This window comes from Gopherus flavomarginatus, chromosome 4 (genome assembly GCF_025201925.1).
Source record: "Gopherus flavomarginatus isolate rGopFla2 chromosome 4, rGopFla2.mat.asm, whole genome shotgun sequence".
Classification (NCBI taxonomy): domain Eukaryota; kingdom Metazoa; phylum Chordata; order Testudines; family Testudinidae; genus Gopherus; species Gopherus flavomarginatus.
This window is the reverse complement of record NC_066620.1, coordinates 126,858,202-126,870,485: the sequence shown is the minus strand read 5'-3', so window position 1 is coordinate 126,870,485 and position 12,284 is coordinate 126,858,202. Positions and strand designations below refer to the sequence as shown.

Sequence of the window (12,284 nt, the reverse complement as noted above, 5' to 3'; positions counted from 1 at the left end):
AGATACCAACCACAACTGAAACTAGGCCTTGTCTGCTTTTGAGTTTTTTTCTGAAAAATCTCCCACAATTGCAGTAGCACAAGTATAGCTCCACTGATGCTAGTAACATAATTCCCAAAAGATACAGCTGCACTAGTGCATAAATGCACACTATAGTCCAGACAGGACTCAGGCATTTTTACCACTGGTCACCCAGTGGTCACAACATCTGAGGCCTGCCTACACCACAGCTTCCATCAGTGCTACCACCTCTGGAGAGGCACCCATTAGGAATAAGAAAATGTCATTTTTTTCAATGAGAAGGTTCAGAGTTCCTCAGATGCAGGTGAAAGTGGAGGGGTTGTCACCAGCAGGACTAGTTTGAGGAGAGAGAGAGAGATCAGGACAATTTGAGAAAGATGCAACTGTTGCAGTCAGGAGCAGTTGGATGGGAGGGTCATAATTTGGGGCCGTTTGGGGAGTATTCTGTTTCTATGTCACCATCAGGGGCAGTTTGGAAGGGGTCCTGTGTCACAGTCAGGAACAGTCTGGGGATGTGTGTCACTGTCAGGAGTAGTTTGAGGGGTGTTGTGTGTCACAACTGGGAGTGTTTTGGGGGTGTCACAGGCAGGGGTAGTTGGGGGGGTTGAGTGTCACAATCGGGCAGTTTACCGCATTATCTGGGTTAAGCACTGGTTTGTTATATTTTACACAATTTTCATTGCAGGAGGAAAGGGCTAAAAATCAGTTCCCTGCCCTGTTAGCTTGGGCTAGAACCTGACTGGGAGGTGTCTTTCCTCCTCCCGGCCTGCCTCCTCCTCCTCTCTGGAGCCGCAGGGAGTGCATTCCCGCTCCCCCCACACACACACACATACAAATAACACCCCCTCGCCCACGCTCAGCACCCTGCCTTAAAGCTCCTCAGCGCTGCAGCTCACTTCGCTCCCCGGGGCTGCGGGACTCCAGCTGCACAGCGTTCAGACTTTCTTCCAGCTCCCCACTGGCTCCGAAAGCCTGAGCCCCGCCTCGCTTTGACGCTTTATTTCCTCCCCGGCTCTGCCACTCTGCAGTGTCAGCAGCGCCCAGGAGAGCGGGACCTGCCCCCCAGGCCCGGGGCGGATCCCTGCTGCAGGGGTCGCTCCCGCCACCCCATCCCCGTGGGAGAAGGGGCTGCCTGCGAAGAGCTGGGCTGGGGGAGCCGCAGGCCCAGGCTGAGCCCCCCTGCCTGCGATCGTGCTGGGGTGCTGCCCTCCTGGCTACTCCAATGCCAGCTGTCCCTGCGCTGCCCCATATTCCTCGGGCGGCTGGGCGCTGAGGGGCAGAGCTGCCCCTGTAAAGCCCAGCATCAGGCTGCGGAGAGCCCGGGGCAGCCCAGCAGCGAGCGAGGACCAGAGGGAGACCGAGAGGACCAGCCAAAGTCCCGCAGTCACCATGCGGGAACTCGGCCTCCCATTGGTCCCTGGCTCCCCTCCCCTCGCCTGACGCGGGGCGTGGGGTTTAAATGCCTCCTGGCTGGAGCCCGCGGAGCCTCTTTGCCCAGAGCTCATTTGCTGGAGTTTTATTGCTGGAAAAGAGCGACAGCTCTGGGAGGGGAAGGGGGGTCACCTCATCCTCTCACTCGCCCCGCCAATGACCAGTGACTCTAACCCCCAGGAGCCACCCATGAAGCATCACTTCACTTTGCAGAACAACAGTTGACGATCCAAAAAAATCAGTTCGCAGCTGCCTTCAGCCATGAGCTGTTTGGATGTTATGTACCAAGTTTACGGTCCTCCCCAGCCTTACTTTGCAGCAGCCTATAGTCCTTATCACCAGGTATGTGCGGGGCACCTCGGCGGAGAAAGCCAGAGAGGGAGGGGTGTCCTCTGGGAGATGACAAGCGGACTAGCTTCCTAGGAGCTTAATGGTTCTGACTCAGAGCAGCATCCCACGCCGTGTAGCTGTCTGCTTGTCTCAACGCCGTTTGTAGTCCGTGCCGTGTTTTAGATTCATGGGCCAAGGTCGCAGGATGAGAGTAAACGTAACTCACCAAACTTCGAGTAAAGAATGAATCGGCGTCCCTTCCTATTCGTTGTCTTTACATCGTCAGTTGTGTTGATGCGGGTGTGTGGAAATGTAAATGCTCATTGGAAGTTGCAGGGGAGTAACTGTAAACATTCCGGCTCGGCGTAGTCACTGCAATCTAAGCAACTGTCATTAGAAAAAGGCTTTGCCACATGTCACTTTCGACAGCTATATTATCATCCTATCGTACAGGTTTTGCTTCTAATGGGGCGGGTGTGGTTTTGTATGGTTGGCGTGAGTGTTCTGCACACTGAAACTTGGAGGAAGGGGCTGTATTGATTATTAAACTGTCAGATTCCTACAGCTGGTTCAGGAGGAAGCTGGGAACACTTGGAGTGGGGAAAGTTTTCGTTTAGTTTGTTGGAGGCAAACGGCGTTAGGTCGTAGGTGATGCTAAACGATTTCACGTCGGGTTATATATTCTATGTCTTTGCTCCTGTTTCAACTAAATCAAAAAAGTGTGTCGGGGGAAGGCAAGCCATTTTCGTTTCCATACCAACCGGCCACAGCTTTTAGAGCAACATTAAATCAGTTCCATCCAAACTGTAAACTGCGGGGTTAGTTTCTTTAAAAAACAAACAAACGTGGGCGTTGCAGTGCTTGTGAATAAAGTGTTGCTGGCTAGTTCTGCACGGGCCAGATTATCATTCGTGTCAAGTAATCCCAGTATTTCAGTACAATGACACAGCCAAACACTGAGAGATTTGGTTCCAAACTAAGTCCGTCTTGTAAAGGGAACTTTTCACCCTGAGCCATAGACTATTTCATTGTGTCGGACAGGATCCGAGATTCCGAGCTCACTTTACAAGGGGACTGCACCTGTTCAACAACCATCTTTCTTTCTTTCTTTTCTCCCTCTCTCTCCCTCCCTCTCTCCTTTCATCCCTCAAAAAATGGAGAGTGGGAAATCCCCACCAACGAAAAAATGGCCAAAAAAACCACCAGGGCTCCTTTCTGCCCTCATGGACAGACACCATGGAGTCCTCGGGTGCTGAGCGTACACTCCTGAGGACAGAATCGGGCCCCTCGTTCAGGCGATGCATTCAGTGTGCTTTGCTTGCACATGGCTAGGTTTAGTTGACCCGTCTTTGTTCAGGCAGAATATTACGCACGTCTTCCCGATTTATCTGCAGCTTATTGCAAGAGATCTAGAATACCAGATAGAAATAACAGCTGATGTTTCCCTCTTCTCTTTCTTAGCATTAACATTAGGAGAACTCATTAGATTCAATGGCTGCGTTGGAAGCAAGTTGAAAGGTGGAGTCCATGAAGATGTGACATGCTGAAATGTGTCGCGTGTCTTGGCCAGGGACGCTGAAACAGGCCCCTGTCCTGCCCGAAGTAGGTGGCCCGAAGCGAGAAGGAGCCTCCCTTGGCCTCCCTTCATTTCTCCCCGCAACCTTGTCTTCCAAGAGTTCTCCATGGTACCCGAGTTCCAGCTGAAAGCCCCTCTGTCTGCAATATCCGAATCCAATCATTCATGTCTAAAGAAACTGCCTTTAGCAGCTGCAGACACGCTAGAAAAAAAGGAAAACGTTTATAGCACACTTTCGAGTGAGTTCCAGTTTTTAAAAGAACCCAGTGAAAACAATCCAGTCTTATAGGAAATACCGTGGGTTTCTTTCTGCTCCTGCTTGCCAAGTACGTGGTTTCCCCCTGAACTGTATTTGAAGCTGCCAATCTTTTTCTCCAGTTATAATTTATAAGACCCTCTTTGGGAACATTTTTGTCATCAGTTACACTCCTGCGAGCCCATTGACTTCAGCGGGGATCTGACTGAAGGCAGGGCCGGCCCTTTTATTTCGAATGTTTCCCGTCTAGATATAATAGATATTTTCTATGGGTAACTGGGCGGGCTTGGGTTGGCACAATTACATTTATTGAAACGATGCTCGTTCCCACCTCGCTTCCCACCATTCTTCTGCCTTCCAACGCAAGACCCACAAAAGTCTCCAACTTTCATTTGCCCGCGGTTCGTGTGGTGCTTTGTTTTAAGGTTCTTCGCTCTGGTCTCCGGGTGAGACACACTCTTGGATTCTTTGCAGTTGTTAATTTCTCCTGGCAGTTTCTGTCTGTATTGCAAAGGAGGCTTCATTCCCTCATCGCCTGTCTTTTCCCCTCCATAGGTCTCCATACATGACATGCATTTCGGTGCAAGGGATATACGCCTCGCGTATCAGCTACTTCTCCAGACATTTCTCTAGCGCTAGGATTGGGAACAAGGGGGCTAAATGCAGGGACAGGGGATAACCAGCGGACTTCAGGCATCCCTCCCCTTGCCTATCGCTGTTGGAAGCTCCTGGGGCGAAAGGGGGATTTGTTCTGAATTCATGGGGAACGTATGTCGTGGCTGGCGGGGGTAATACCCTGTATCCATAAAGCATGGCCCCCGGCGGGCACGGATTTAGCGGCCAGCGACTGACCCATATTCGTCGCCAGCTGGATCTCAGGGCACTGCACCGCGTTGCACCGCTTTGCGTGACTGGGTTTATTTTCTTCCCCCCTTCCTGACAGAAACTAGCCTTTTACTCGAAAATGCAGGAAGCCCCCGAAAGCGCCAGCAGTGCCAGCACTAGCAGCGGCAGCAGCTCCTTCTCCAGTCATGCCCCTGCCAGCATCAAGGAGGAAGACTGCAGCCCCGAGAAGGAGCGCCCCCACGAGGCCGAGTATATCAACTCCCGGTGCGTCTTGTTTACCTACTTCCAAGGGGACATCAGCTCCGTGGTAGACGAGCACTTCAGCCGGGCCCTGAGCCAGCCCAGCAGCTACTCGCCCAGCAGTGCCAGCGCCAAGACGTCACGGAGCACCAGCTCTTGGAGGGGTGAGCACTGGGGGCTCTTTCTGTTGGGGTTCCCATTATGCCTTGCTAAAAAGGGTCGTGAACAAAACAACCACCAACAAAACCGAGATGATTTTCCAAAAAGGCTCAGGGTTTCCTGCAGCATTTGGGTCTCCCTAAAGGAGCCCTCCACCCGCCGGATTCCAGAGAACGCCCCCCCTCCACCCCCCAGTACTTTCCTAACGCAAAAATGATGCTGTAAAAAAGCCAAAAGAAAACGACCCTCCAAGGGCTCATTAGAGCCGAATTCCTCCAACGACCAGCCAGCGCTAGTCCACCTATGGGAAGTTTTCTGCTCTTGCAGTAGAAACCCTGTACCAGGCAGAGGGGGAGCGGGGCGCAAGGGAGGCTGGTAAAATTCAATAAAGTTGCCAAGAAAAATTCCCTTAACAGTTGGGAATAAAACTGAAATAAATGGCGTTAGACACGCTGTTCCCTTACAGAAAAATCCCCAAATTACCTGTATTAAATGGAACGGGATCGGGCTTCATGGTTTTGTTTTGCATGCTATTTTTAATGTAAACTATACAACGAATATTCCCTGCTTTGGGAATTGAAATTGGTTAATTTTAGGCTTAGTAGGAGTAATTTTTTTTAGAGGACAGAGCCCATAAAGTCTACTGAACTCCATCAGAATTGTAGGTGCTCATAAATATCTCTCTCTGAGAAATGACCGTTCAGTTAAAATCATGTTGATCTGTATGTGTGCTCTTATACGTGGGAGTTGTACAAATTCTGTCGCGAAATTTTTCTCCACTGGTTAGCAATTCCAGCTCTTAAATGCATTATGTTAGCTTCTCCGAAAAAACTTAAGTCTAGTTACAATTATAGCGATGTATTTTCTTGTTTTACTAAGAAACAGCTTCTTGTATGTTGTCCCTCGAGACTTCCCCTCTCCCACCCTCCGCGGCCATGACACTGAAATGCAACTGACTATAAAATGTTGCTGAAATTGGTGTAGGGAATTTAAACAATGGCCCCGAAATTACGATGTGATTCAACCTACAGGAACTGGAAAAACACAGAGGTTCCCCACATGGAACTGTATCTGATTTTTACCATATCTTTAAGCATTGCGCTTCAGAACCGGTAGAGTACCATCTGGCCCTTGGTTTCTAGTTTAGTACATTGATTGGGAGGGTTTTTTTTAATGTAGAAACATTTTCACTGCTCCCGTCCCAGCGCCCCAGACGGATTATATATGATCTATAGATCTAGCTCAAGGTATATAATAGATTGTCATATCTTTTAGGGCTGGGGGGAAATAAATAAAAACAATACCTTATTTAAATCCGGGATAGCAAGACTTCAAAATATTCGTTCAACCTTTCCAGTTTGTGACTCTATTCCCCGTCCGTCCTATGTGGGGAAGAGGGAAACCTGCAGTGCAGCTTATGAAAAAGTTAACTAAAATGAGCTCGTTTACAAGAAAACCAGAACTATAGACATGCAGAGAGGGTATTCATGAGAAATCACGTTATGAAGGATACTGTTTTCTACAGCATACTCAGCAACATGTGGGAGAGAAGGGGATCATGACTAAGCCAATATCTAACTTTAAAGTTAAGGCTTTAGCGACCACTTACTTCCCCCCGAAGACTAAAGAGTGTAGCATTTCCCAGGAATGCATTCCATCCCAGACCCTCTGAATGTTTTCTTGCGTAACAATATATGTTACTGCAGAGCAGGTATTCTGTAATTTAGCGTCCAAAAAGATAAACTGGACCCGGTTGGGCTTATAACAAGGTTGAAACTCTGATGACAATTACAAATTCTTAGACATCCTGGCCCATAGCGTAAAATTGCCAGTGAACTGTTCACTTCAGTGGGAGATTTGCCTGGGGGGAAGGACTTGAGTCCTCTGTATTAAAAATCTAGCCAAGATTCTGCTTCAAAGTTTCCCAATCTCGACGTGTATTTCTGTCAGTGGTTTATAAAAATGAAATACTAGTTGAAATTTGGCAGGGGTGAAAGATATTCCGTGCTGGAGGTGCCTGTGGTGTGCTACATCCCACTCTCTGAATACAGCTGAAGGATCCTTGCCAGGGATTCAGAGATAACTTATCTCTGGCTCACACTTCTTTAATACACATTTTATTCCCTTTAGGAATGCACAACATACCATATTAATAATACTTAACATTGCTATCTTCACTATTGGTAAATATTATTTCATCCCGCAAATTGCTTGATTGGCAAATGAAATACAGAGTCCCTGCCGGGAAGATCTTACAGTCGTAAGCGACCTGCAAAACGCATTACAAATGTTAGCCGCGTACCTGTGAGGCAGGCAAGCATTATTAGCCCAACTTTACACGTGGGGGAATTGCCCACGGTCATTCAGAGAACAAGTGACCTGACTCCTAATGCCTCCTCATTCTAGACCTGGCTGCCTCTAAAGAGCATGGGGAGGAGAGATGCCTTTATGTGCTAAGTAAATACTAAGTAAAAATATATACATGTTGCTAAAAATCTATACGGTCTTTGTTTTCCTCCCCTGGAAATTACTCTGTGAAGAAGGGAAGCGACTTGTTTCATCTACCAGGGGGAAAGAAACCCCAGAGATCTAGGGCTTTTTCCAAGAACCACAAAAAAACTTGGACGCCACAATTGTTTTAATTCACAAGGAAACAAAGGTCTGGCTCTGTCGGAGGCAGGGATCTGACAGGCGTAGTACTGTAGATGATTAGCCGGAGAAGGATCTGTTTGAGGATCTATCCGGAGATTGATCTCTGATTTATTGTGTGTGAGAGCTGTCTGGGGATCTGTTGGATGGTTAGCTGGAGGGGGTCTATTTGGGGATCTGCTCTGATTTATTGGGTGTGTGAGATGCTGGGGTCTGTTGGATGGATAGCTGGGGGGGGATCTATGGGAGTTAAGCTTTGGCGATGTATTGGGTGTGTGAGCTGTTGGGGTCTATTGGATAGTTGTGGGGAAGTTGGGGGGGTGCCCAGTTTGCAGATCTATTGGGGTGCCAGGGGGCACAGAGAAGGGGAGGTTCCTCTGGCTCACGCTGCTCCTCTCTCCCTTCCCTTCTCTCCCCAGACGGCTCCTTCCCGATGAGCCAGCGCAGCTTCCCCGCTTCCTTCTGGAACAGCGCTTACCAGCCCTCCTCGGTCCCGGCCTCCCTGAGCAGCAGCCTGGGCAGCCCCCTGGCCGCCGCCGCCCACAGCGAGCTGCCCTTCGCCGCGGCCGACCCCTACTCGCCGGCCGCGCTGCACGGCCACCTGCACCAGGGCGGGCCGGAGCCCTGGCACCACCCGCACCCGCACCCGCACCCCTACCTGGGCGCGCAGGGCTCCGCCTACCCCCGCGCCGCCGCCATGCACGAGGTCTACGGCGCCCACTTCGATCCCCGCTACAGCTCGCTGCTGGTGCCCGCCGCCTCGGTCCGCCCGCACCGCCCGCCGCCTGCCGCCGCGCCCGGCAGCCCCCAGTGCGAGCTGGGCAAGAGCGAGCCCGCCAGCGCGGCCTGGGCGGCGCCGGGCCCTTTCCCCAGCCCGGCGGGGGACATGGCCCAGGGCTTGGGCCTCAATGTGGACGCAGGTAAGGGGCCCGGTCCCGCCCCCCTCCCGACGTGCGCTGCTGCCGGGCCTGCTCCCGCGCTCCCCGATTCGCCTTTCCTGGGCCCCCATGGGGGCAACGGAGCCCGGCGCCGTGAGGAGGTGCCGGGCCCCAGAGCCAGGGGCTGACATGCTCTGCCCAGCCCAGTGCAAGGGCACAATTTACAAACCCGCAACAGCCAGCCGCACAATGGTCCGTCCCCCCCCCCAGCCGCACAATGGTCCGTCCCCCCCCCCCGCGATTCCCTATGGCCAGCGCCCCGCCCCCGCCACAAATGCCCAGCACCCTGCACAAAACCATCCCTGCCTAGTGCCCCAACATGCAGAGCTCTTTCCACCCCTCCCCCTCACACCCTGCCTCCCGGCCCCACTCGCAGGTGAATCACTCTGGCCCCTCGGGAGTGGCGAGATCAGCCAGGCCAGGGCCTGCTCCAACCTGGCTCCCTCCCTTAGGTGGAGAGGCTAAGCCCCCTCCTGCTGTTCCTCCCCAGCTGGCTGAGCCAGGCCACGCTTCTGCACCAGTGGCAGGCAGCTCAGCTCTGGGGAGACAGGCGGGACCCTACCAGTGGTGGGAAGCACAGGCTGCCGGAGCTGGAGGTGCACTGGGGTCTGGCCGAGGGTGGAGAGGAGCACTTGGCTGGCGGGCGAGTTGGCCAAGAGGAGCCAATGGGCTGGCGGGTCTCAGGGCACAGTGCAAGCAGATATATCGATCTCCTAGAACTGGAAGGGACCTTGCAACGTTATTGAGTCCAGCCCCCTGCCTTCACTAGCAGGACCAAGTACTGATTTTTGCCCCAGATCCCTAAATGGCCCCCTCAAGGATTGAACTTACAACCCTGGGTTTAGCAGGCCAAAGCTCAAACCACTGAGCTATCCAGAGCAGGCTAGGGCCCCTTCTGAGCATGAGTCTGGCTCTATGGCACCACTGGTACCATTGTAAACCCAGCACTGCCCCAGGGCTGAGGAGAGGTTTGAGTTGGGAGCAGGCTCCAGACTGCCCTGCCTGGGCATAACGGGAAGGCTGCTGCCTAAGGGTCCTCCCTTGCCCCCAGGACAAGCTGCACTCTTGCTAAGGCTGCCTGCAGGCCCCAGTGAGGTGTTTCCAGATTTCACCTTCCCCACCATCGGCTATCCTCCACTGGGTGTGGGGAAGCACAATTACTTTTCCCAGGGAAAAGTGCAACTGTTTCCCCTCCCCCAAGAAAGCTGATATGTTGGTCTTTTATGTGTGATCAGGTGCACAGGGGAAGCTTTTTGCAGCTATGTTTTCACTGGAAAGGTGAGACAGATATAGCCCTAGTTTCTAGCAGGGTGAGCACACAGAAGTAGGGAACGCTCTCTGGGAAGCATTTCTCGGTACTGGGCACATGGTTATTCTGACCACAGTGAATGATCCCTCTAAGCTTTAGATAAAACATGAATCCACACTTTTCCCTGGCCTAGTTTGGTTTTTTTTTTCCTTTGCTTCACCACTGCCTTTCATTCTGGGGAGCCTCACTTTAGATCCCTTCTCCGCTCTCACAAGGAAATAGTGGTGTTTGGCTTTCTCTGTCCTTAAACATCTTGTACCTGTTTTTCTTCTTTCCCCCTTTTTTCCCCTTCTCTCCATTCTCAGGTTTGCAGCCTCAGGATAAGAGCAAGGATCTGTACTGGTTTTAGACCTGTCCTTCACCTCTTCTTCCCCTGGGCTCTCTCCCAGTAGATCTCTGCCTAGTAGAATTGGTGACATTCAGAGCTGAAATCAAGTGGGTTTGTAACAGCTTCTGATCTTGGTTTTCAGCTCGCCGTTATTCCTTCTGTGGTGGATCTCTCCTGAGCTGATCTGCTGACTCAGAGACCCCCCGAATCCCCTTCCTCTCTTCCTTCAGACAAGCCCACCACAGCTCAGCATCTATGCCAGGCATTTCAAGGACAAGAACACGGGAAGGCAATGGGACTTCATACGACTTGGCATTTCAAATACAATACTTAAGACATATTGTGGAGGATAAAATTCCTTCAGTTGAAAGAGGAGAGCCAAAGACACTTTTATTTAAACTAACTCCACACCCAGAACTGTGGTCAGACTGCTTAAAAAAAGTTAAATTATGTGGACAGTGATGTGAAGTCACTGGCCTTCTTAAGGAAGGGGGAGGGAAAGTTGTTGGGTTTTTTTAGTGGTGGTGTGAATATTTTTTATGCCAATGAGAATTATTTCTTGAAAGCAGGTTGGGGAGATACTCAGTGATTTTGAACTGGATTTGTACTTTACATTATAGAAAACTGAAAGGAAAGGAAATTTTAACTCATGAACACTTTTGGACTGTTAACAAAATTGGACAGATCTTTCAGCCTGGGGTTATGAGTGGCAAATGGCTAGCTTGGGCCACCTGCCCTAGGCTTACAGAAATGCAGCTGTTCCAGGGACAACTGTTCAAACTCCATAAACTTGACAACCAAGGTGGCACTTCTCAGAGTTTGGCACAACAATTGCATTGGATATATATATATATATATATATATATATATATATATATATATATATATAATAATTTTTTTTTACAAGGAATGTTTTATGATGAAAGAAGAAACTCTCAAAAAAATAAAATCTGACAGCCTTCATGGGGAACAACTGGAGTATGCCAGAAGGAAAGGCACATTGTGGACAATTGATATCCACTGCCTCTAATATTTCTCTTTGTCTGTGTGTTGCTGTCATTTTGTCACTTTAACAGTAATTTTTTGAGGGTGGGAATAAGGGATGTTTTTAAATGTAGAAAAGCTATATTAAAGATGTCTCCTTTCACCCAGCATGTGTGTTTGTGAAGGATTAAAGCTAAACAAATAGGTTGATGTCACAAACTGGAAACTTTAGGGTGAAATGGGGAAAAAACACCTGTAACGTGGACAAAGAGACCCATTTTAGTTACTTTGTATTAAAGCTAAACAGATATCTTGATGGTGCAAAATATCTTCTTACATGAGTTTTAAAAGGAAGTGTGACAAATATAGAAGATAAGGGGATACAACAGTGCTTAGCCACTATATGTTGTAGGTTGCAGTCTCCTTGTATGATGAACTAATAAAAAATAAGCAAAGTGTCATTCTGCAACAAAAAGCTCAGAAAAGAGGGGATTGTAAAACCCAGCAGTTCCTATTAGTTTTGTAATTCAAAACGCTTATACAGTCACATCAGTGTCATCTAAATCTTCCTCATGCTGAATCAGGGACACTGAGAATTGGATCCTGCTTCTTCTGGATTTCCCTTCAACACTGGCTATAAGGTAGCTGGATTGATGGAGGAGCATGGAAATCTTAGTAATGAGAATTAAGGAAAGCACTGTATATAACCACTGGTTGAAAATTGATTTGAGAAACACTTTATTTAAGGACCATCTTCACTTAGTGCTTTGCAGAAGATGGTGCACTGTGACTATTTTAACCCACGGCACCCACAAGAATTTTCCTCTTAGTCTACAGTAAACCAGGACCCAGACTGGCTGCAGAAAGGCAGACTGTGGAATATATTTATTGAACCAAAATATTCGCAGGATCCTACATAGGAAAGAGGCAGCAGCTCTTGGAAAAAATACATATTAAGAAGAGTTAGTCAAAAAGTGATAGTTTAGGAGGTACAGGGGGTAGGATTTTGTCCAAAAATGCTGCTTTTTTGAAACTTTGAAAATTCAAAAAATTTCAACCAGCTCTAGTATGAAGTGCACTTCATTGGGAATGTTTATTCTCTCCCCCATCCCCCCCCCCCACTCCCTGAGGCTCATAGTGAACAGGGCTGGGTGAATTCAGCCAAAATGTATTTGTGAATATGCTTGCAAGTAAAACCTAGCCATTCACTTCAATGG

The 12,284-nt window shown here is 49.5% G+C and overlaps 1 protein-coding gene across 2 annotated transcripts; it reads left to right on the top strand.

Annotated features, from left to right (window-relative positions):
- The first annotated feature begins 926 nt into the window (after nt 1-926).
- VGLL2 (vestigial like family member 2) lies at nt 927-10,963 on the top strand. 2 transcript variants are annotated; one of them, XM_050949863.1, is made up of 4 exons: nt 927-1,794; nt 4,558-4,864; nt 7,928-8,428; nt 10,226-10,963. In XM_050949863.1, exons 1-4 carry the CDS (start codon nt 1,714-1,716, stop codon nt 10,264-10,266), a joined length of 930 nt encoding a protein of 309 aa, XP_050805820.1. In that variant the 5' UTR covers nt 927-1,713; the 3' UTR covers nt 10,267-10,963. The 2 variants fall into 2 exon arrangements, with proteins under 2 accessions (XP_050805820.1, XP_050805819.1); XM_050949862.1 differs by having other exon boundaries at nt 10,061-10,963.
- The last annotated feature ends 1,321 nt before the right edge of the window (nt 10,964-12,284 follow it).

Coding starts and splice junctions, on each gene's coding strand:
- VGLL2 (XM_050949862.1), top strand. CDS start 1,714: ATGAGCTGTTTGGATGTTATGTACCAAGTTTACGGTCCTCCCCAGCCT. Junction 1,795..4,557: donor CCTATAGTCCTTATCACCAG/GTATGTGCGGGG, acceptor CCTTCCTGACAG/AAACTAGCCTTTTACTCGAA. Junction 4,865..7,927: donor GAGCACCAGCTCTTGGAGGG/GTGAGCACTGGG, acceptor TTCTCTCCCCAG/ACGGCTCCTTCCCGATGAGC.